The sequence below is a fragment of the Mangifera indica genome, chromosome 11 (assembly GCF_011075055.1).
Source record: "Mangifera indica cultivar Alphonso chromosome 11, CATAS_Mindica_2.1, whole genome shotgun sequence".
Taxonomy (NCBI): Eukaryota; Viridiplantae; Streptophyta; class Magnoliopsida; order Sapindales; family Anacardiaceae; genus Mangifera; species Mangifera indica.
In genome coordinates this window covers 7,606,341-7,632,180 of record NC_058147.1, presented here as the reverse complement: position 1 = coordinate 7,632,180, position 25,840 = coordinate 7,606,341, and the positions used below count along the sequence as shown (strand labels likewise).

At 34.6% G+C, this 25,840-nt stretch overlaps 2 protein-coding genes across 4 annotated transcripts; one reads left to right on the top strand and one right to left on the bottom strand.

Moving 5' to 3' along the window:
• Nucleotides 1–10,297: 10,297 nt before the first annotated feature.
• Nucleotides 10,298–19,057, top strand: LOC123229350. 2 transcript variants are annotated; one of them, XM_044655118.1, is made up of 12 exons: nucleotides 10,298–10,477; nucleotides 10,889–13,253; nucleotides 13,365–13,811; nucleotides 13,972–14,466; nucleotides 14,542–14,613; nucleotides 14,773–16,206; nucleotides 16,342–16,734; nucleotides 16,815–17,504; nucleotides 17,712–17,792; nucleotides 17,863–18,045; nucleotides 18,130–18,438; nucleotides 18,532–18,746. In XM_044655118.1, the coding sequence occupies exons 1-12, from the start codon at nucleotides 10,343–10,345 to the stop codon at nucleotides 18,624–18,626; spliced, it is 6,699 nt and encodes a 2,232-aa protein (XP_044511053.1). In that variant the 5' UTR covers nucleotides 10,298–10,342; the 3' UTR covers nucleotides 18,627–18,746. The 2 variants fall into 2 exon arrangements, with proteins under 2 accessions (XP_044511053.1, XP_044511052.1); XM_044655117.1 differs by having other exon boundaries at nucleotides 10,299–10,477; nucleotides 18,519–19,057.
• Nucleotides 19,007–25,528, bottom strand: LOC123229352 (cellulose synthase A catalytic subunit 2 [UDP-forming]-like). 2 transcript variants are annotated; one of them, XM_044655120.1, is made up of 14 exons: nucleotides 25,073–25,528; nucleotides 24,148–24,343; nucleotides 23,812–24,038; nucleotides 23,616–23,718; nucleotides 23,315–23,501; nucleotides 22,712–22,978; nucleotides 22,287–22,632; nucleotides 21,909–22,046; nucleotides 21,687–21,812; nucleotides 21,383–21,595; nucleotides 21,029–21,293; nucleotides 20,571–20,761; nucleotides 20,114–20,464; nucleotides 19,007–19,901 (listed from the first exon to the last, which is right to left on the bottom strand). In XM_044655120.1, exons 1-14 carry the CDS (start codon nucleotides 25,151–25,153, stop codon nucleotides 19,320–19,322), a joined length of 3,273 nt encoding a protein of 1,090 aa, XP_044511055.1. In that variant the 5' UTR covers nucleotides 25,154–25,528; the 3' UTR covers nucleotides 19,007–19,319. The 2 variants fall into 2 exon arrangements, with proteins under 2 accessions (XP_044511055.1, XP_044511054.1); XM_044655119.1 differs by having other exon boundaries at nucleotides 20,571–20,767; nucleotides 25,073–25,526.
• Nucleotides 25,529–25,840: the final 312 nt, after the last annotated feature.

Sequence of the window (25,840 nt, the reverse complement as noted above, 5' to 3'; positions counted from 1 at the left end):
TGATATTTTCTCAAATGTTTCCCCTTTAACTATAGAAACATCAAATACCCACCCATGGCTTGTTAGATTTAACAAAACTCTAACGCTTGAAAATTTTATCTCTTTTACCCCCTTAAACTTTAAAAACTAAAATTTTTCCTCAGCCTAAGTTTTAAAAAATGGCAGTTTCACCCTAGGGTTTGGTTTTAAAATCTCCGACGACCGTTCCGGCTTCATTATTGATGACCTCTCCCTCCCGAAGTAACCTCTCCTTCCGATGAATGTTTTCCTCCCATTTGGAGGCTCGATCGATGTCGAAGATGTCTTAGGAGACGAAGAACTTTGTCGGGGAAGACGAAGTTCTTCATCTCCCCAGACGAAGACGAAGCCGTCTTCTTCGTCTGGGAAGATGATCGTCTTCTCAGAAGAAGACCTATGGGAAGATGACCGTCTTCCCAGACGAAGACGACGGCTTCGTCTTCGCCAGTTCTTCGTCTTCCCCGACGAAGTTCTTCGTCTCTCAAGGTGAAGACGAAGCCGATCGAGCCTCCAAATAGGAGGAAAACATTCGTCGGAAGGAGAGACTGCTTCGGGAGGGAAAGGCCATCGACAATGGAGCCGGAACGGTCGTCGGAGATTTCAAAACCAAACCCTAGGGTGAAACTACCATTTTTTAAAACTTAGGCTGGGGAAAAATTTTAGTTTTTAAAGTTTAGGGGGGCAAAATTAGATTCTATTTTAGTTTATTTTTAATATTATAACAAAAATGACATTTTTACCCTTACTACCGTTAGGGTTTTGTTAAATCTAACCGGTCATGGGTGAGTGTTTGATATTTCTATAGTTAAAGGGTGGAAACTTGAGAAAACATCAAACCTTGGGTGGGAAATAGTCGTTTGGCCAAAAGACAATCATATTTTATGCTAGATTTATAATATTTACTGAGGCAAAATAATTTTAGGCTCCAAAAATTTATAAAATATATGTTCACCCCTCATTTATATTAATTCATAGGTTAAAAATTATAAAAAGGTAAAATAAAAATCATTTGCCATCAATTAACTAATCGAACACAAACATGTCCTAATTGTACTTGGGATAGTATGAGTTAGTTGAAATAGCACTTGGGATGGTGCAATTTAGTTAGATCACATTTGACATGGTACAATTATGTTAAAATTACACTTGAGATAGTATAATTCGGTATGAATCACACTATCTTAGTGTAATATGGTTAGTCGTACTAAATGATTCTAGCAAAATTACACCTAAAATGGTAATCACATTATTTTAAATGCGATTTTAACTAAATTATACCATTTAAAATATGATTATGATCAAATCACTCTGTCAAAGTTGTATTTAAAAATATTATTTTAATCATATGAAATAGAGTAAGTTATGATTTTATTTTTTATTAGGGATTTTAGTGATCAATTTTTAATTTAGTGAATGAAATGAAATTTGTTTGATATTAACACTTAGACATAAATTCTATAAACTAATGAAATTACCTTTTTAATAGTGGGAAGAAAAATATTGTTTTTCAAACATAAAAATATGTTCTGCTAAAAATTTTACAAATTGGGGCTCATGCAACCCTGGGCCTTGACCTAGTGGCAATTTTAGATTTGTAAAAATTATTTTCATGCTTTTAACAAACCAAAAATAAAAATTAGGAAAACATTTTCAAATTTTTTAAACTTCATATATTCATTTCCCCTTAATGTATAAGTACTTTTAAGGTTGGGTTTGGTTAATAGTATTAAAATATTAGTTTGATAATCTGTTTTTATTATTTACATTAATTTGTTTAATTTATAAATAATAAAAAATTATGATAATCTTTTATTATTAATGGTAATGTGTTATATTTTTACTTATTAATTTTTTAGAATAAAAATAACTTTATCACTGCCTATATCTCAATGTAAATCCACGATAATTTTTTGTTCCATAGTCATGAGTCTATTTATAATTAGTCAATTAAGAATTCTCATATGTACTAGTATTAGCTAGTGTATTAAAGATGCAGCATCGATTATCTCGAGAGGCCACAATTACCACAAGCAAACATATTAATGATAAGGAACAAATTTTTGCTATGCTACTAATACTTGCTTTGCTATTCTGCCCAAGCTCGGCTGAGAAAGGGTTATGCAGTGTAAAACAAAAAAAAAATATGCCAATTGGGCTAGACATACTATAATTAAAAAAAAAAAGTAACACTACTCTATTTTAACAAAAAACCTACACCCAAGTTCCATAGCTTTGGGTTTGTTATCCCAATCATGATTTTCCTACCCCAAAAGGGAAGGTCCTTTCTTTTTTGGCAAGTTGTACGTGATGAGGGATTCGAACCCGCAACATTGTGATTCATAGCCACATGCTATAATCCTTTGTGCCTTGTCTACACTGGATCAGTTCCCAAAAGTACCCTTAAAAAAAAAGAACATTTTCTCTCCTCAACCATTTTAGGTTAAGAAGATGTGAAAACACCTTTCTCTCTATAAGAATAAGAACATGGTGCGTTCCAAGGTGCGAAGTGGAAGAGAAGGGATTTCATAATTAGGGTTTTGAGTAAGACGATCTTTTTATTTTTTATTTTTTAAAATTAATAAAATAAGTAATACAAAAAGTATTTTAGAATAATTGTACTCAATGACATTTAAGTAAAATAATATCTTATTATTTTTATATTAACTCAAACCAAGCACAATAATTATTTATACATATCAATTTTTATCAAATACAATAATACTCAGTAATATTCAAAGTAATATATTTTTAAGTTAATCTTTAATTTTTAGTAATAAAACATTATTCAAACCAAACCCACCGTTAGTTTGTTTTATTTTCATTGTTTTACAATATATAAACATAAATGGTTGGACTCATCCTATTGTTTCCCATTCTCATAAGTGTTGTGCTCATATACTTATTTGATTTGCAATTCTAAAAATAAATTTCAAAATATGTAATACAATAAAAAAAAATAGCAATAATATATATATACATTTTTAGTATCTAGCTAATATATCTTCTGATTAAGTGTTATTTTATCTTTAATTCAAAATTACTCAATTATATAATGACATATCAACTGTATATTCAATTGTATACTTAAAAGTGTTAACACATAATTTTATTGAAAAAAAAAACTAAATAGTATCCAAATATTTTTAGTATACAAAAGCATATGTATGTACTGTTATTCTTAGTGTCCTAATACTAACGTATTATATGTACAAAAATAACATTTATGGTCAATCCTTTATTAATATATCTTTATATCCTCTTTGCATTCATTTATATTGATTGTAGGTTAAGCAAACATTTGCACCTTGGGTATCATATAAAAACTTTAGAATTATGCATATGAGAAACATACATGCTTGAAGACGGGATTATAAAGTGATAGTCAAAATTCATTCGCCCGCAATCAAGTTTGAAAAAAAAAGAGTCAAAACAATTTATTTATGATAAGATTGTCATGTGACATATATCTAACAAGGGCTAGCTTCTCTTAGCTACCCAAACGTAAACTCGAGTAAGGGCAATCATACATTTTTTAGTAATGAAAATGTATTGGACTCATACTATAAAAGCAATTTGTTTAGTAATAATATTGTTTGTTAAAAACAATTCATTTTGACTATTCACTTGACTATTTTTTATCTTGATTGATTCCATGTTTATTAACTTGTGTTTGGATGCACAGATAATGTGACATCATGTAATTGAGTATTATTTTATCTTTTATTTAAAATCATCAAATCACATGATGACATATTATCTATGTACGAAAGATGTATATATATAGTGTTATTATATAATAATAGACTAAGCACATGGTCAATAGTTTATGTATATAATATGATGATTTATCATTTTATGTTGAAAGTAAATAGAGTTTTCAAATACCTTGAATAATAGAAGAATAAGAAAAACTAAGTGCGAAGGTAAAATAGAACTTGTTCTTAAACTGATTATGGATTATCTAAGAGGATATTTCGTTGAGAGAAGTCATGAACTAAAATTAATTTATGAGATTATGTAATCGGTACATAGATTAGAGATCGACTTTAATTCTTTAGTAGCATAAATTTAAGCTAATCATAAATATCAATTATAATATGTTATTGTGCGAAAGTGTATTATTATATTTTTAATTTAAAATTACTTAATTATATAGTTATATATTATTATTATTATTATTATTCCTAATTTAATACCCTTTAAAAATATACTTAATTTTATTGTTTATATTTATATCTTAAATCTCTGGATCTCTTGCCTTGTTGGTCTAGTCCGGTTCCATCATAACTTTGCCTTGGTGGTCTTAGTCTGATTACATCATGGAGTTGCATCTATAATACAACGTGATACATCGTGGCTTTTATTTTTCACAATGGCCAAAAAATTTATTCCCACCCAAAGTTTATTTTATAATCAAACTCTCGTCTGTTAAATTTTGAAAATTTTATTTAATATTTATTTATTAATTTAAAAAATTTAAAATTATTATTAAATTATAATTATCATTTAATCAATAAAATAAAAATAATAATCTAATTTTTTCGCTTTAATTTTTAAAAACTCATAATTTCTCTTCAATTTAATTTTTGAAAAGTTACATCTTCCTTCTTATGATTTAATTTTTCTTTTTTACATTTTTTTACGATTGGAATCCTGTTGACAGATTACTTTCTTCATCTAGTCTCTCTCCCTTTTGACACTCTCTTACTCTGACTAAAATCCCCCATGGTTGAAATTGCACAAATTGAAGCATCAACTTGAGCCCAATGAAACCTTAAGCCGAAGATGAACTAAAACTCTACGCCGAAGACAAATATGTCATGCACAAAGACAGAGTTTGATACGAACTGAAGCATCAACCCATTTATGGAGATGGGCCAATGAAGATGCACGATGACAAAATTGCATGAAGACATGCTGATTCGTGAGACGAAGATACAACTAGGTCATGAGTCGAGTCCTTTAGCCATGACGTCTTCGTCTTCAGCTCACATTGACAGAATGAAGAAAGATAAACACCCAATAATTGTCACCACCACAATATTTTAATGGAAAATAAACTTCAAGAATTTAATGTGATATTTCCTTTATAACTAAGGGTAGAGATGACAATGAGTTGTGTCCAGTCAAGTCTCATTGGCTCATCGTGCTTAGGGGTTGGTTTATGCCAAAGCCTACTAATTGGCTGGCCAGACTATCCCTTTAGGATTCTAGGGCTTGGGCCCTGGGTCATGCCCTTTGCTGGTTCTTAACAAGTTAACTCGTCGTGCAACTTTTTTAATTTTTTAAAATATTCAACTTAATAATTTATTATTTATAATCATTTTCAAAACAAGCCAAACAGAGATATTACCTCTCAAATTTTATTAAAAAGTTATCACTTATGACAAAGGAAAACCGTTGTTATATGATAGAAAAATAAAATAACTAAATTATAAAATTTACAAGTATCAATATGGATTCATCATCCTTTGGCTTGAATAAAAAATAATTCAGTTCGAGTTTATCAAGCTAAAATTAAGTCTGATTTGAGTTTGATTAGGATAAAAAATAGCTTAGCTTGATTCAGTTCGAGTTTGACTCAATTTTATAATTCAAATTAATAATTTAAATTTGTAGTTTGATTTGATTCGAATTAACGGTTCAAATATATGATTAAAATTCGTAGCTTAAGTTTATAGTTCATTGATAAAACAATGTCATTTTACTTAAATAATATTTGAAATTTCTTATTTGAGTTGACTCGAGCCACAAATTCAAGCTGATTCAAGCTATGAATTCGAATTGAATTGAGCTATAGTTTGAACTATTGATTTAAGTCCCAATTCGAGTCAAATTGAGCTAAACATATCTTAGTTCGAATTCAGTTTAAATTAAAAAATGAGTCAAATTTTTTAACTTGAATTCTATTTAAATTTGAATCAAACAAATTTGAACTGAACTAAATTGAGCTAAATCAATTTTTGAAACTAAACTACTTCGTATCACATCTTGGGCTAGGCATAAATCACTCAAAAAAAAAAAGAAAAAAACAATGTAATATTCCATTCTTACTCATTTTCTCACATAAACCAAAGTATGACGGAATCTAATTCACCCAATTCCCTTCTTTATTCCAAATTCAACAAAACAGTGGTCTTTTGACTCTCATTTCCAGTCTTAACATAAATAACAATCAATCTAACACAGCATATTTTATTAACGGGAAAAGCACTATCTCCCACCCAACTTTTAACCTAATCTCAAATCCACACTCATGAGAAATGAAAGACCCAAACTCTTACCCATAACTAAACTTTTATTAATTTTTTCTGTTAAAGGGGGGTAAAATAGTTATTTTATTGTTTATATTAAAAGTTATAAATTCTATTACTTTTCGCTTCCCCAAGGTTTTAGAAACTAATATTTCACTTTTACTTAAAGTTTTTAAATTTTAAAAAATAACATTTTCACCCCTAAACCTAGGGTTTCCATATTTTTTAAAACTCAACCACCTCTCATAACTTTCAAAAACAACAATTTCACCCTTACTCTTTAACTTCATCTTTCAGCGTCGTCTCTGACCTCCTCTTTCTTCTGGTGCGATAGTGATGGTGTGATAAAGAGATCTCCATCTTGTCGCATAACCTAGATGACAAAGGAAGACACTTCATCGTCCTTTGTTGCTCGTCGTGTCATTTAGACGCGATGACAAAGTGTTGTCCTTCGCTTGTTCTTTCAGATTTGGACGATGCTTCGTCATCCAAATTTGAGCAATGAAGGTTTGTCCTTCATCGTCCTTTGTAGCTAGAGAAGGGAGATCGGTGGAAAGCGTTAACCGTCAGTGGTAGCCAGAAAAGAAAACAAACCTTAGGGGTGAAATCTATACTTTTTTAAACTTGGAGGTGGGTTGAAGTGTTAATTTTTAAAACCTAGAGGGGGAAATGATAAAATTTTAAAGTTTATAGATAAAATGACAATTTTACCCCTGTCTCTAACTAAAAATTTGGATGACAGTTTGATCATGAGTGAGAGTTTGGGCTTTTCATTTTCAGTGGGTGTGACTTTAAAATTGGGCTAAAATTTGGGTGGGAAATAGTCCTTTTCCCTTTATTAACATATTTCTTGCTTCTTAATCTTAGGCCGCATTAACCATATGATTAACTCACCTGGTATATTAGATAGAGTAATATTATGCATATTTATTTTGAGTATATAAATATATACACACTTATATGTGTCATCACATGATTAGAGTTATATTATATTTAATTCAAAATAACTCAATTATATAATAACATATATAAATATGTATATATTTGTGAACCCAAAATGAATATATATAGTTTTATTTTATTAGATAATCAAACTCTGTCATCATCATTCAATTCAAAAATGAATTGAAGAACTTAAAGAAGTCTCCTACTTACTTGGTTAAGTTGATTTATGCCTATTTAGTCAAAATAAGCATAAATGATAAAGTTCAAACTCTAAACTTTGATGACATGACTTAATCATCAAGGCAATACTTTCAGTCTTAGAACTCTGATGATATATTCACAATTATCTAAAATACACATCCATATTCTATACTGAGTTTGTGATGCCACTTTATGTACAATGCATGTAAAACATTGATAGTGAAAATATTTTATTTGAAACATTATTTGAAGACTTTTTCTTTGTGTCAATTGGTCTAGATTGAGACAAAGATTAGATACCATGGCTAAGTGAGTTACATAATTGTGCAATCTCTTTACCTACACATATTTATTAGACTGTAATATCATAACTATGCCCTGTTGTTAGCGTGTGTAGAGAAAATCTCATAAACGTTTGATCGTAACAACCTTTATAAAAACATATCTAATAAAATTATCATAAGAAACATATTTTCATGGGTGTTGTGAAAATTGAAACTACAAAACTATGAAACATGTCTCATACATGTACTATGGGCATCTTAAGTCATCACATGTCCTACATGATCAAGTCTCACACGTGTTGTAGATATCTAATTCCTCATGTCATACTAGATCATTTCCATAACATGGTTTACCCTAAATTTGGGAAAACGTGCATAAAAATATGGTCCCATGAAAAACTATATTGAGATATGTTTTCACGAAATCTATGTGCATGCACTCGTGCCACTAAACCATATAACTCAATCTCGTATTTCTCTTTAACCCTTAACCCATATTATGTTTATATCATAATTCATGTGTAACACTTTTTTTGCATTACTTGTACTACTGTGTATTCTATATGTCCCCAAATATTACTGTGATATCACTACAAACAAATGAATATATTATATACTGTCTATAAATTTATTAATAAATTTATAAAATACTTAAAAAATTAATAGATTTATAAAATTATAAATAATAAATTTATAATTTTTGGGACAAATAGTTATTTAGTTTTAATAAACACAAGGTAAATTTTGTCTTTTCAGAAACTTTCTAAAAAATAAAGATATTTATTTGGAAAGAAAACTATTGAAAAAAATGTAATTATTATTTTTCCAAAAAAATTAATTAATTTAATAAAGACGTACTTATACTTGGAAAGAAAAAATTCTGTAAATGTAAGTATAATTAAAAAAAATACAAATATTTAGAAAGAAATCTTTCATAAAAGAATGTAATTTTATGGCTAAAAACTATTTTTTGGTTATTATACCACTAAAACTTTTGTTTTTTCTTAAACATATTTGGCCGCGTATATTTAGGGTTAGGCTCGAATCGAACCTATTTGAATGAGCCCAAAACGAATCAGCTTTATAGGAGCTCGATCAAGGTTGAACTATTTGTCAAAATTTTTAATTAAAAAATTTGATACAAAACGACGTCGTTTTGATCAATATGTATTAAAATGATGTCGTTTTAATAACGAAAAATGAGTTAAACCGAATTCGAATCGAGTTTGAGTTTGGCTTTCATGAGCTCGATGAGCTTGAGCTCAACTATATGTAAACTGAGCGGATCTCGAATCCAACCCTACGTATATCATTGTATTTTGAAATCATTTATCATTTATATTTAAAGTTATTTAGTAAATATTTAATATACGTAAAAATTTGTAACCAATTCGACCAGTGGGTCGGTTGGGCATTGACCTGGACCTGGTGTACAAACTTTCCTTTTGTGGTTGAGTAATATTTTGTATATTTATTTTTTATATATAATTCATATATATAAATAATGTGTTATTATATAATTGAATATTATTTTATCTTTAATTAAAAATTACTTAATTATATAATAATATATTATTTGTATATATTAATTATATATAAAAAATATGTATATATAATTTTATTATTTGTGATTTGTTAAGCCCACTCTTTTCTTTCAATCGAAAGATTCACAAAGCCACTCACATGATGCCAAAGGGATTAACCCATGCGGCACAACTCAAAGGACCTTATCCATTTGAGGAAAGCAACACCCACTCTTAAAGGTTTTTAGTTTGAGTAATATTTTATTATCAAAATAAGTAAATTATGATTATTTAAAAAATTATTGGGTATAAATAATTACTATGTTTGATAAAATTTGATAGGTATAAATAATGAGCAATACTATGTGTACCCACTTTGGATACACAAATGTATACACATTCATATGTGTCATCATATGATTGGTTATTGTTTTATTCTTAATTCAAAATCATCCAATCATATGATGACACATATAAATGTGTATATATTTGTATACCTAAAGTGGATACACATAGTTTTATTGATAAATAATTATTGTGTTTGGTTGAAGGTAATACAAAAATATTAATAAATTATTTTATTTAAATATTTTTAAATATTTTTATATTATGTGTTATATTAATTAAAAATACATTTATTTTTGTTGTAAAAAATAATAAATAATAATAAAATTATAATAAAATCAAAATTACCTTAAAATTTTTTAATACCTAAAATGGAGGAGATAATTATTATCTATATTATCTATTATATAAATAAAAAAGAAAATTACTAAAGTAACCTTTAAATTTTTATATTAAGCATATTGTCAGCCAAACTACTGCACGTGCTACCTCCTTCACTGACTACTACCTAAATTACCACAACACGCTTGTTCACAAACATGTCAAGCAAATGCAGCGAGTTGTTCTTTTTTATACTCGACCATGAGAAAATAAGGCTTCAAAGAGAACGTCAACGTTTTTAGGAGCGGGAAACTGCTCTTTTGAAAGTTTAAAAGCCAGTTTAAAATTATTTGGAGCGCAACGGCAACGAAGCATCTTTTTTAAGAGTTTCAAAAACTTTGAAAAAATTACCAATCTGATTGTTTCTCATTAGCTCTTGTTTTATCTTTGAATGGAAGAGGAAGAGGAGAATATGGATTATCATTCAATGAAACGAAAGCAACTTCAAGCACTGTGCAAACGCCATGGTATACCGGCTAATTTGTCGAATTCTGAGATGGCTGATCTGTTATGTTCGATTTTCAAGGTTATTTTTTGTTTTTGGTTTCATTTATGATTTTTTTTGGTAATTTTGTTTATTTATTGGATTTTCTTTTGCTTGCTTGTTTGGTTGATGAGAAAATGGAAGAAATCAAAATAAGTCTGGAAATTTGACTTGTCGGTTTTCTGAATGTTAGTTTAAAGGAAATAAATGAGTTAAAGTGACAAATAGATCGAGATTTCATCATATATTTTTAAATTGTAGTCAATTTTGACTGGACTTATGTTCTGTTTAGTTGGTAAAAAAATGGAGGAAAATTAATTAGAGGCTGGATTTTTTCTGTAATTTTTGTGGGATGAACAGGTGGGGTTAAAATTTTGTGTTTCTTTTTATTTTTTGTTGATTGGATGAAGTAAAATCCATAATATTTGGCTCTAATGAATATAGTTTTAACAGGAAAAGCAGAAAGTTGTTTCACAACGCAAGTCTTCGCTGAAGAATTCAGCGAAGAAAGTGAACGGAAACCATTCTAAGGTTGTGAAGAAAGTGAGATTTAGTCCTGAAAATCAGACGATGTTTTATGAGCCTTCAGGGTATAAACGGGCAGGTAGGACAAGGGCTTCAAAGAAGTCCTTGTCAAAAACGCAGAATCAAGCTATAGAAAGTGAAGTTTTGTCACCTCCTACCGGGAAGAAGAGAGCGAGAAGAGATCTGAAGAAACCAACTGCGAAGCTGAGTGTGAATAGTGCGGCTGACTGTGATGCTAATGCCGTTAGAGGTGTGATTGTCGGAGAAGATGCTAAACTTAAAAATTTTAAGAGGGGCGGGAGGATCACCAGGTCTCGGGCTCAGTCTGTTGGTGAAGCGTCTCAGAGTGGAGAGTTTCATCAACTCGGTGGACATAGTAAAGTTGTGGGTAGAACTGCTCTGGCTGGAAAATCATCTGTAACCCGGAAAAGGAGAGTTGGAAACGAAAGCCTTTCCACAGATGGTGCAGAATCTGACCGGGTTTTGCGGCGTATGAAACGAAACGTAACACAGGATGAAGGCTTTGAAATATTTCCTGAGAATTCACTAGTCGGACGTACTAGTAGGATCACAAGGTCTCAAGCAAAAACTGTAGTGGTTGTTTCTGATGCTGTATGTGAAACTGGGGAAGAGACCATTCAGCTTGCAGAACCTGGGAGGAGTCTTGGCCGATATGCTTCTAGAAGGAAATCTGTCGTGGTCCAGACGGGTAAGGTAGGGAGTGAAGGACTCGAGGTGAATAAAGAGATTATTAGTATAAGATCAAGAAGTATTGATTTGGGAGAGTCTTCGGAGCTTGAAGCAATTATAGAACCTAGTTTAGAACATGAAAAGGTTAAGAATGTTGTTATTCCCAGTGGCCCTAAGAGGAGAACCAGGCGCAGCAAGTCTACTGTTCGAACTGATGAAGAGTTGGAAATCCGTCAAACCATCGGACAGAAAGATGCTCCTTTGACTGAAAAACTTCCAAGGAGGTCTAGAAGGAATGTTGTAGAGGCTGCTGAAGCCGATGAAGTTTTACAGGAAAAAGAGCAAGGTGTTAAAAAGGACGAAGGCTCTGAAATTTTGAGAGGTAATAAAAGGAAATTTAAAAGTATCAGTAGGATCACAAGGTCTCAGACGGAAACTGCAGAGAAAGTTTCTGCATTGGAAAGTGAAATTGAGGGAGAGAATATGCAGCATGAAGAAACCTCCAAGGGTCGTAGTAGGTATGCTTCTAGGCGAAATTCTATCGTACACCAAAAGAGAAAGGCTGAAAATAACAAAATTCAGGAGAAAAAGAAGGCTAGGAAACGATCAAGCAACACTGATTTGGAAAGAGCTTTGGAAGCAATTGTAGAACCTACTATAGAAATTCAGATGCTTAGAAATGTTTCCGATTTCAATGGGCCTAATAGAAAAAGTAGGCGAAACACTGTAATGATCAAATCTAGCGCTTCGGTTGATAGAGAGTTGGAAACAGATAAAATTGTTGGACAGGAAGATGCTTTGATAAAAGATCCTACAAGGAGATCTAGCCGAACTGCTTCTAGGAACCAGTCAACTGTAGTCTCTTCTGAAGTAAGTGGAATTTCTCTTGACTCGGGAATGGTTAGGCAACAGAAACGAAAGCAAGAGCCAGCTCTGGATGAAGATATTTCTGTGACCAAGTCCAAGACTCTGGAAGAACAACCCCTAAGGCGATCTGCACGCAATACCTCCAAGAATGACACGGTGGAATCTGCACGTAAACCTGCTGGAAAGAAGCATCAAAATAGATCTCGAAAGACAATTGTGGTGCAAGAGTTTCCACCATCTGATAAAGTTTTGTCTCCAGAAGATCCAATGATAGAAGATGCCAGACTGGTAGGGGCAGAATCTGCCAGGAACAAAGACAAGCTGGATGCAAGCTGCGGCAAACAAGTACTTGAAAGTTCCAGCAAGAAGAGGAATGCATCCCAAATGAAAGTTAAAGCAAATAAGAAACTTCATTCTGTTCATGTTTCCACCGTAATTTCTGACCCAGAGAAGGCTGAAGATACTGCTTTTAATTCAGAGGAAACTCTAAACTCAACACCAATTAAGCAGCTAGATGTTTCTACAGACCAGGTTACACTGAATTCCGCAAGTTCATCTACGATTGTTCTTGAGAGGCAATGCAGTTTGGTGGGAGATGAGAAAATCGAACCTCTCCTTGATGAAACTTATGAGGTTGATAAGCTTGAAATAAAAAATTATGTTGGCAAGGTGATTTCATCTGAAATTACATCTCCAGCTGTTGGTCTCTCACCTGCGAACCAATCAAATGATTTGGGTGAGTGATCTTTTATTTGCTTTTGTTGTTGTTAATGACAATGTTACATATCTTTTTTTAGTAGCTCACTGTGTTTATAACAATGTTTACCTGAACCTTCTAACTTCACAGACTTGGATAACGTACTTCAAGCTGAAGAGCCATCAATCGGAAAAAACAAAAACCACGGAAGTAATAATGAGGCTGATCATTCAAACAAAGATGACATAGTTTCAGTTCAAGAATGTCAGAACTTGGTACAATTAGAAGATGCAGAAGACACTACTGCTGCACCAGACATTCAGGAGGCAGATTTTGAGGAGCATCTGGATGAACTCAGCAGAAGCAGCTCAGAGAAAGAGTCTGATCTTCTCCAGGAAGCTGAAGAAAGAAATGTAATTGATCCTTCCGATGAAGGAGGAAACTCTCACACAGAAAATTTTCTCCAGGCTATCGAAATCCACGAACTTACAGCAGAATCCCATCCTCTTATCATTGAAACTGCTACAGAAATCCAATTGACCTCACGTGTTGCTAATGTTGCAGAGGCGACTTGTGAACGTACATTAGAAAATGAAGGTCCTCAACATTACGTATAAGTGATGTTTTAGTCCTTTGAAAGTTATAATTTCTTTAAGTAGTTATTATCCATCCATCAAGCCTTTAATTCGTTTTTTTGAAGAAGTGAATAATAGCCCCGTGAATCATTTTGACTTAAATTCTCTTTTTGTGTATGCAGAAGTAAATAAGGCTGAGACTCAATCTCTTTCTATATTGACGGGGTTAGAAATAGGCAATGAAATTGGTAGTGAAAAAGAAGAACCATCTGGCAAGGGAATAGTATTTTCTGATGAGATTGTATGCAGAGGTGAAACATCTATAGGTACTGCACTTTGTGGTCTTGCAAAGACTGAAGATGGTGTGACTAGTTACGAGAATAAGCTGGATGAAACAGTTCATAATGAAAGAGCATCACAAGTTGGTGAAGAGAGTCTTAATGATGGCTATGAAGAAAACCTTTTGGTGGGTGGCAGTTCCATTTTCAAGACACCTGGTAAAGATGACACAAATAAAGAACATGAAGTCTCAACGAGATACTCTGTAGATGCTGTGGAGAAAGAAGACGAAGACTCAGAGAAAATCTCAGATCATGTTTCTTTGGAGACTAGAGAGAGATGCACGCTCGAACTTTCTGATGCAAAAGAAGTCAATCTGACCACCATGGAAGAGAGGGGTACTGAATTACTTTGACTGATTTTTTTATTAGTTTGTTTAAGTTTAAAATAACGGCTTCTTATCTTTGTTCCAGCTCCTTCTACTGCTGACAAAGTGAACTTCACTGAGCTTGCCCTACTAAAATGTAATGACGAACTTGGTAAAGGTCAGTGGCATAGTCAAAATCTTGTTTTGCAGTGCTCTGACTTGTGACTACTAACACATGTGAGAAGTATAGCCGTGATCTCAAAGAACGAATTAGAAGTTCTTAAATCAGTTTTACTTTGGCTTAGGCAAATGCTAATTATTTTTTTTCCTGCGGCAGTTTCTAGTTGTGGCACCCAAAGTTCATCTTTCAAGGGTAAGCAGTCGCAGCACAATGACATTCCAGAAGACTTGAAGGAAAAGCTGAATGAGGTTGCTGAGAATGTTTTGAAGACGGAAGTTCAAGCAGAGCATTCACCTCAATTTGCTTTAGAGGATCAGGGTAATCTGAGAGATGCCAATGGCACTTCTGGCAAAGTTTGTGACTTCGTTACAAGTGCAGAACTACAAGTTAGTGCTGATGTTAGCACTTGTAAAACATTTCCGATAGAAAAATCTGATACTTCAAGTGGTTCAGAACTTGGTAATCATGTAGAATTGGCTGGAGAGAACAACTTAACTGTTGGCATTGTTGTTGAGCGGACTGCTGATGTTGTCACGGAGGAAAAGGCAGAGTCTGAGATAAAAGTTGAGCTTGTTGACGTAAGTGATGAAGAGAATGTGGCTTCACAGGTGAAGGAAACTGCTAGTAAAAGCTTGACGGAGATCATATCTAAGGAATGTGAAGTTCCTGATCAAAAAGCAGTTGAAATAGCCATAGAGGGCGCTGAGTGCAAAGGAGTTGGCGAGATGAAGGTGGAAGAATTCAAAGCTGAAGATGATAATTCCAATGCTGAAGTCAGTGATGTTAGTGCTTTAGCAAAAATTCACGGTAATCTCCTGGTAGAAGAAGCTACAGAAAGGCATGATGATTTTATTGAAATGATTATAACTGCAACAAAGGCGACTACAAAGACAACGGTCACGAAAACAATGGACTTTTCAAATGCTAACAATGGAGAGACTTCGATAGGAATGAGTCCAGTAATGGATATGACATTTACGTCTGAATTTGTAGACGTGAATGATCCTGCTCCTGGTTTGATGAATGAGGCCGTATCCGCTCATTGTAATGATAAAGAGACAAGGTTGAGTGAAACTGTGAGCTCTGTGCCTCACATTGATGAAGAAAAATTTGGTGATCTTGAAAATCACGAAGAAGAAAATGTCTTAGAGCTGCAAAGATGTCCATGCATAACTTCAGACAAACTTATTTTTACCAATAACAGAGCCGCAGTTAAGGAAGCCAATATAGGAGACGAAGATTGGATTTTAAATTTCAAGGATAATTATTGTGATGCTCATCAGGAAGATAATGTTGATGCCATTCCGCAAATTACTGAAAACAATTCAGATGATTGCTCGCTACAAGTGGGACTTTATACTGACGGTGCAAACTTCGGAGTTGCAGCAGACGATGCAGGTGAAATTTCCATGAAAGAAAAAGCAGATTCTCAGAATATTGAGGATAACAATGAGTGGGTTGAAACGCCAAATTTATCCCAGACGATAAAAAATGGAACAAAATGGGATGAGAAAAACTCTTCACAAGGCAAACCTGAAAAAGGTTTGAGTATTGCTGCCGCTGCACATTTGAGTGTTCTACCATTTCCTGGTTAGTGTTTTTGCTCATGAAGTGTGTACTTATAATTAGTTAGACCTTTTTTTTTTTTGTCAAAATTAAGCAATGAAATTTCCTTAATGCTAAATTTTTCATCATCGAAGCTGCTGATCCTTTTATTTGCTATAGAATTTCATGCTACAGACATGGATTCACACTTTGAGATAGATGATGAGGCAAAAGAGAAAACAAGTTTAAGGCACCAGGAAGACAAAGAAGATTCAAATGATCCTATTGAAGATAATGCAAGGACTAGAAATGAGCAACTTGATGACCACAAGACTACATTACTAGAAACTGCTTCCATTGACGAAATTGATAGCTCGACTTTGAAGGAGCCTTCATGTAGTAACAGACAAAAAAGCATTGCCGAAGTGGGTGAGGAAGGAGTTCCTTCTGAGAAGCTCTCAGACATGATTGTCACTGCAGACATTGAAAAGTTGCATCCTGTTTCTTCATCAACACCTAGAATGACAGTTGATTGCTCTGCCTTTTCACCAATAATTGTTCATTCCAACTATGGTAATAACTCACTGCCTCCAAAAGGAAAGTACTAAATTATATTAGACGATGAATGCTCATTATTTATTTACTTTTTCCAGGAATAACTGAAAATAAATCCTCCGAATTCCACCTTGACTCACCCCGGCTCACCAGTTGGGAAATGAGCAGAATTTTTGGGAGTAGAGATCAAGCCGATTTTAAAGAAGAAGCTGGGAGGATCTCGGAAGCCAATTTGATGGCTCACTATTGTGAGAATGCCATGGAGATGAAAGAAAATTTGGTGACCGGCGAACAAGGTGATCAACAGGATACAGAAAAGTGGATTGATGACCAGGAGCATCATACTCACCTAGATGTTTTAGATGATCCCCCTCGTGATAAAGAAGAATTAAAAGAGCTAAATGGATTGCTAGCAAGCAATCCAGAGTATGTTGAGTTTGATTTGAACAGGGACAAATTCAATGCTTCTGCAGAGAAGGTTGTGTTGGCAGAAGCTGCTGCAAGCTGTGACAGTGTCATTGATGATTTGGGGAAGACCAAGGCAGAATTCGCTTCTGTTGAATCAAAAGAAGCAGAGAATATTGTTGTTGATCCTGACGTTTATAATTGCAGAGGATCAAGAGGAGGTGCAACGGACATGATTCACAGAGAAGCCTCTAAATTAATAGATATGGTAGAGGAGATTGAATATCGAGGAACCACGTGGCCAGTTGAAGATTGTGAAAATACAAAGAAAACATCAGATGATATTGCTGAGACAATTCATCAGCGTATTCTCTCCAGTGGCAGTAAGTTGGACAAGTAAAGCTTTCAGAAATTAAATTATTTCTGAAAAATATAATCCTGCATAATACAGTGATTATCTCCGCTTATTAAACTACATGTCTCTTTATTTCATGTTTTTCGAATCTCATCTACTGAAATCATAAGAAAAATGGACTTATTGTTGTTGCATTTGATTCATCGATAACATGTATGCACTTACCGTAACACAGAAGAAATATTTGAGTGTGAGGTAAGCGGTGAAGAGTACAACAATGGTACAGAAAGGCCAGAAAGATTTAATGAAGACACAGGTATATTTTTAAGGTGGAGAATTTAGGTGTCATACGTACAATAAGCGCTGAATCATTTTCTTTTTTGCAGGCAAGAGTCACAGATATGTCATTTCGCTCTTTTCTGAAGATAATGAAGCTGCAACAGGGGAATGTGATTCAACAGACAGATTTGGTGTAGAGAATAATGTGAGAGATCCTCAGGAAGTTGTTGAGGACGAATTTGATGAGAACGAACGTGGTGCAAATGAAGCCAATTCTTCACCCAAATATGGTCAGTTATAAAGGCCTAACGTGTGTATAAGTTTTAACCAGTAAAAGTTACTAATCAATTAGTTTTCTATCCCTGGGACTACAGAAAAAAAAGCCTTGGAGGTTGATGCTAAATCACACATATTCACCAGCCATGAATTGAACTTGTTTTCACAACCTAGAGAGCAAGATGAAACTAAAAATTCCAATGCAGAGGCCTCTGACACCAATGCGATAAGTGAGGATGCCGCGGAAATAAAAGAAACTGAAATGACTATTGAACAAGTAGCTCCACAAGTTACTGAAGAGCACCAGCAAGAGCATGAGCTTGCTATCATTCATGGCACTCCCAATGGCAACAACTGTGAAAATGAATCTCTCAAGCTTGAGAATACAAATTCATCTTCTGCTCGAGGTAATACAATATTTCAGAGTAGCTTTTAGCAAAAGAAATTACACTCAGTTTGAATAACTCTTGAGTTGTTTGCTTCACGGAAACTGCACCCAGAGATGCATGGAGATGTGAACTTAACTTACTATCACCTCAAAATGAAAGTCCGGATACAAAAGTGGGCAGCAAAACCTTGTTCGCTAAGAAATTGAATTCTTCAGTGAAGAAAGAGAACAGTAAAAGGGCTTTGATTCAGAAGACGCCGAAGCTCTCTCTACATGACATGAAAGAAAATGCATTAAGCACCATGAGAGGGAAAACAGGTAATGTGACTACCCAAAAAGCATTGTCAAAGAGGAGAGCTTTGGGGGATCTCCAAAAGAAATAGATCTTACTAGTGAATTCAATTTCTTTTGGAAGAATTTACCTTGTTTTTAGCAATTTGGCCATTTCCTTGAACAGAGATTTCAGAAGTTGATATCTTGTCAGCAAAGAAAAATTACCTGTTTGTGTATTGATTGGTGGGAAAACTGTGAAAAATCAGATGGCACTTTGTATCAAAGGCCCTTTTATTAGGCAGGGGGCCTATAAATTATGTATGAAACTAAAATTTTTTATGTTCACTTTGAGATTACAAGCATCACCTTATGAGTTCAAACCCTTGAACCAACAAAATCCACATTTACAAAATAAAGACAAGAGAATCAATGGAAGCTTTGGCAAAACAAATATCCATCTCAAACCACCCCAATCCCTCTTGTATTTACAAACAACTTGCCACCATTTTCCTCTGGCTTATCTTCTTTCAAGTATCTCACAACCAACAGCACTGCGTTATATCGAGTCTTTGCCTTCTGCCGAAAATTGATCCTTTTCTACATGAAACTTGAACATTCTAAGCTTTCTCAGTTGCAATCCAACCCACAAACTTCTAATACAACACCACCTTTTGACACGAATGGGTTGACTCTTGCCCATAGAAGGGAGAAAATTGAAGCTAAAAGTATTGACCAGACAATAATGATGGTTGGAATCCTGTCTTGTTTTCCCATGAACCCTTTGAGGAATGGGTAAAGATGGACAATGACCCATAAGGCAAAAAAGAGCCTCCCAAAGAGAGGACCCCATGAATCGTAGCCATTACTGATGGCATCTGCAACTCCTATTATGACTCCAATGATGTTTATGATTAACAAAGTCAAGGGAGGGATCAGTAAAGACGTCCACTTGAAGAGGTAGAGCTCGGAAAATTCTCCATCATCGGCTGCTTTGGAGGTTACAGTGAAATTTGTGTTTACTCCAGCCAGCACCTTGAGCAGACCTTGGATGAGAGCAAACAAGTGTGATGAGACACCACCAATCACCCAGAACTGCTCGTTTCTCCACCAGTCATGTATGCCAACACCTCCCCATTGCATTTCAAGGATGCTAGTTGCGGCAATGGATATAAACATGGCCATGAAAATGATACTGGCATAGTTGCTAATCTGCATAACATAGAAAACAAAGCCTTGAGAGGACTTCTCTTGAAAGATATCTATCTAACTAGCTAGCCCAAAGTGTACCTAAAGATATTCAAGTGATTGGAGCCAAAACATCTCCCAAGTATGTTAAATAAAAGGTACTTTTCTGATAGTGGAACAAGAAAAATAGGAGTTTGTTCTCAACACTACAGAATGATAAGCATCAAGAAAGTTACCTCAGGGACAATAAACTTCCCAGTAAGGAGGCAGACAGCTGGCAATGTACAGTATATGATCAAGGGAATGGATGTCAAGGGGTAAACAACAGAGTTTATATACGAGAAACGCTCCAGTGGTTTCAAACCGCACCCAAACCCATACCATATCGGACAATGCCTGCTAAAAAATATCTCAACAGATCCCAAAGCCCATCGGAGAACCTGGTGTAGACGATCTGAGAGGTTAATAGGAGCTGAACCCTTGAAAGCAGGCCTTCTGGGTATGCAATAAACTGATCGCCAACCATGACAGTGCATTTTGAACCCAGTTAATATATCTTCTGTTACAGATCCATATATCCACCCAACCTGCAATAAATTGAAATTTAGTCAATATGAAAATATATGGAAATAGATGTCAATCATGGTGGAAAATACTCGCATAGCTACAAAACTTTTAACAGTGACTGAATACCTCTTTGCCCCACTCCGTTTTGTCCTCATAACCACAGCTAATCACATGTATGGCTTCTTTCAAGAGTGATGCCGATGAAGCTCCTCTAGGAACTCCACCTTCTTCCATAAGTGTTGAAGCTATGAAAACAGGTGATTGTCCAAATTTCTTCTCAAACTTTAGTTGGGACATCAGAGCTGACTTCTCATTATCTACTCCTGTCATACATCACAACAGCAACATTAATGACTTTGGTTTATTACAATCTAACAGAGGAAAAATTCTAGATTTCTCATGCTCTCCAACTCCAGTTCCAGACTAATGCTCTAATTATGAAAAGATTGGGGCGACTTTTATGAGGAAAGGTAACCATGACAAATTGTTATCTTTCATTTGTTTCAGTTGATTAGCTATTTTAAACTGCCTTCATAAGATGTTGTAGATGAGACTTTGGATTTCAATTTGAAGCCTCTGCTCACCTTCAATTCCCTCCTCGATGTTTTCCAGAGCATGTATCTGCTTTGAAGTCTCCTTGTTGTTCTTTTTCTCGTTGGACTTCACTTTTTTACTTTTCCTTTTTGATTTGCAACAACAGCAACACCATTTTGGGAAACAATTGCAGGTTTTCCTTGGAGGTTTCTTCTTGATGGGGGCATCATATCCATAAAGTGCCTGCCTCCTGAAGACACACCCAGTTCCGACATAAATAGGCCCTTGGATCCCATCCAATCCTTTCATGTTGATCTATATTAAATTGAGAAAAAGGTATCAGATTCTCTCAAAAGCCACTTCAAAAGGGACAAAACTTCAATAATACCGAGATTTTTACTTACATCAAAGAATACAACATTGCGATTAGAGTATCTATCATTACGATCAATTCCATCAAATCTTTGAGGAAATTGCACATAACAGATTTTCCTTCCTGATGTGGGGTCCATCATGAAGCACATGGCTTCACGAAGTGCTTTACTGTTGTTTATATAATGATCACAATCAACATTCAGCAGGTAAGGAGCATTTGATATGATTGCTGAGACTCGAATCTGAAGCAACAAGACTAACAATTAGAGAAAGTAACAAACAGAAACAAATACCAGTACAGTTCAGACAAGAGAGATAGAGAGAGAGCTCTACCAAAGCATTCATTGCTCCAGCCTTTTTGTGGTGATCAAATCCTGGTCTCTTTTCACGAGACACATAAACCAGACGAGGTAATTCATTTCCTTCAATATCACGAACCCCATTATGGCCAAGGAAGACCTGTCAAGAGAAAAATAAGAAACACTATTAAAAGAAGAAACTTTTTTTAACTTAATATGTACAATAACCTAACTAAAATATGGCATCAGCCCTCACCTGAATCATTCCAGGATGATCCCTCACATTATTCCCTGGCCATGGAGTTCCATCCTGCATTGTCCAACCATCCTCAGGAACTTTCTGTGCCGTGGCAACCAACCCATTTATCCGAACTTTAAACTCTTCATATTCCCTCTATCAACGCAAAGACAAAAACAGATATAGAAAATCATTGTTTAGAACCAACACAAAATTCAATATGAGAACAGGCATAAGCTTAGCATTTCCAATACAAAATCCAAATATGTGAAATCCATTCCTACCAGATGATGCTAGTAACTATCTTTTGCATTTTAGATTAATACATTCAAGTGCATCTCAAATTCTACAGGTATCGAGAAAAGGAAAAATTCAACAAGGAGAAAAGCTCCAAACCTTCATGGCACGACGTTCCCTCACAAATGTTGGGTCTACTTTATTTTTTAAATAGTCAACCTTCTGGGCAAAATACCACTCTGGAGCCCGGGGCTCAATACTGAACTGCTTGCAGAATGGGATCCATTTTCTAGCAAACTCAGATGTCTCAGAGAGGGCTTCAAAAGTGAGCATGGCAGCACCATCATCTGAGACATAGCATGCAACTTTGTCGACAGGATAATCTACAGCAAGGATGGAAAGAACCGTGTTTGCAGTGATAAGTGGAGGCTCTTTCATAGGATCAACCGTACTTACAAATATATCTATATCGGCTAACTCAGATGGCTTTCCTTCTTTCTCATACCTGAAAAAAATGTTAGACATCAGATTACTACTTTTTCATAACACAAAAATATCAACAAGCACAGAGATAGAGGGAATACCTCAGTGACAAGCGATCAAGGTATGTTTCTCGTACAATTGGGTACCATTTTGGAAACTGATCAAATATCCAAGAAGCAGCAAACCATATTTCACAAATTACTGATATTAGCCACAGCAAATAAGCATCATGCACTGGATGGAGAAGTCTATAGTGGAAAAAGAGGCCAAGAATCACAAGCCGGATTATGATAACAATTCTGTATGGATTTATCTTGCTTGAAGGTATAGGTAGCTTTCTTGAGAGTGGCTGCCTGCCTTCATCCATCCTATGAAAGCATTGTACAAATGTTAAAAACTTAATTATATAAGAGAAGAAGGGGAAAAAAAAAAAAGGAAACATGAGAGCCATGAGAAGCATGCCCTAAATCACCAAATCCTAGTACCCCTGCTGCCCTAAAAGGGTCAATAGTTAATTCAGCAGAGTAGGAAGTTAGCTTGATTAGTGATGCCATTATGCATGTATGACCAGTCACACTCTGACTAAAGCAGTTAATTTTCCAGTGTAAATCATGTGTCAGTTATTATTTTACCAAATAAAAGAAAATAACTAATTGATTAGAAATGTAATAACTTTATGAAGGGTGCAAGACAAAAACACCTACATGGGTAAATCAGGGTCATCCAGTCCATCTCCATCTTTGTTTCCATCACCATTTCCTCTTCCATGCTTGACAACTTGAAGTTTTTCATTTTGCTTTTTCTTCCACTCCTCCATTCGCTCCTTCCATGCAACAGTTCCATAGCCGTATACTGCCAAATCTTTTTTGGGATCCATAGGTCTGGGGGGCACTGTAACAGCAATCAACATATATGCACTAAGAGACAAAGAAACTTACCTGGAGACCCTTATAATTCACAACATTGATCGCAAACATTACAAGTGATGATATTTAACAAACTTACAAGTCATTGAAGAATCAGGAAATGCCATAGGATGAACCCGCTTTCCGCAACCCATAAATGGTGGAATAATAAGAGCATGCTTATCAGAGGAAATCCCAACATCCTTCATCAATTAAAGTCACTATTAAACGCACGAATTGCACAGAATTATAATTAAAGACATCTGACTAATAGCAAGACACTAAATTTAATCCACCTCTTGGTCGTAGGTCAGGAGAGGGATCTCTTCAGCAACAGAAGCAGAATCCATCTCAGATGGTGTCGTGACTCTAGCTTGGTAACCACGGCCAGTATTAAGGCGTGCAGACAGTATGGCCTCAGCAATGCTATGAGGATCTCTTCTGCCATTGCAAGCGATATCAAACTCATTCTCCAAATCATCAGTATCATCTTCTTCTTCATCTCCTTCTACTCTAGGACTCCCTGAAGTTTGGTCACATTTCAAGAAAAACAGATTTAAAAAAAGATCTGCTACAGGGATTTTATTATAAAAAATTAAACAGTTGACCAAAATGATGTCGAGAGAGCTAACCTTTCAAGCGCTTGTATCTAGTTTTGCATTGAGGGCAAGCTTGATTGCCCTCTCTTCTTTCATATTCATAGCAAGGCCTACACACAGGGAATGCACATTCATTACAGGCAACAAATGGCTCCCCATTGTCAGCTATTTCTATTTCATCCCCACAGATCTGGCAAATTTGACCACTCAATTCTTTAACAGACGTTACCTGCAATTCACAATAACCATGGCAAAGTTCATCTACATTGGAACACCAAACGGAAGATTGAAGAAAAGCATGAATTATAGCTAATTTCACTAAGAACATACTTATTTATTAAGATTCTCATCCAAGAGTTACAGAAATTTTTTTGAGTGGCACTAAAATTTAGAAACAAAAAATAAATTGGAAAAAAGATAATTAATTAAAACACTTTGGCTTAGAATCCAACCGACTTAAGAGAAAAAGAAATTAGACATTTTGGGATAATAACACTCTATCAAGCTGAAGAAAACTACCTAAAACAAGAATGAAGATTTTCTGAGCCGAAACATAGTCCAAATACACTTAACAAACTCAGTCTTTTAAGCTAATATGTGTGCAACTGTTAACAACAAAATATTTTTGAAAACAGTTTGAAAGAAAAGAAAAAAAACATATTACCCTGTTAAACCAACAAAAAAATCAATTAAAAGAAAAGAACTCAGAAGTAGAAGGAAATTGCTAATGCGAGTTGATTTTGGACTAAATCTTCCAACAAAAACTTTCCAAGAGCAAATGGGCATCTTCAATATCCTAAAAGAGGATTAAAAAGCTAACTTCCTCATTCTGAAGACAGAAGAAACATAAAAAGTGCAAATCTTTAAGGCCCTCACTCCTTCAATCTTTCAAAAATGCGGTTAAAGAGTAGATGAAGAACAAGAAGAAGATGAGGAGGAGGAGGAAGAGAGCACTTACTCTTGCAACCTCATCAGCATTGATAAGAACAAACTCATTCCTGTTATGAGAACCTGCGATAAGTCTCCCGTTGGTAGCCATTAATGCACAACACACACTCAATGCCCCCAAAACAAGCACAAACCCACTTCACAAAATCATTCTCTCAATCGCCAAGAGGCCACCTTTGCGTCACCTTTTCTATCTCTGTTTCTCACTCCCTCGGTCTATATATATGCAAATGCAGAACCGTGATTTTTGCGCATTCTATCATGTGGGGTTGGTATTCCTTGTAATGGGTGCCTTCCAGAGTGGGCTAAAACTATCAACACATGCTGAGTCACACAAACTCAGTACTAACAAGCAACAAACAATGATGCCTCATTGCCATGTAAAAAACTAGACATAAAAATAGTCTTTGTTTTGTTTCAGTATGGAGTGTTCGATTGATTCTGTCTTTCTATCTTGATCCTTTGACACGAGATTTTGATCCAAAATTCTTTAATATAAAAGATAATAAACAAAAATTTAATTCAGCCCAACACAAAACAAACGCTATGACTTTTTTTTTTTACAGTGATTACACTCACATGTGAAGGAAATGGAGCTACTGGTGGTGGTGGAGCCACCGCCATTTGGACGGCGGTGATGCAAGGCAGTTTGGTAATTTTAATGTTTATGTTAATATATATATATATTTTAAACGTTTTTGCAATTTGCTGAAAGTGAGGGTTTTATATGTCACGGTTTCGCCGTGGGATCAAAAGAGAGTTAAAATGGAGAAATAAA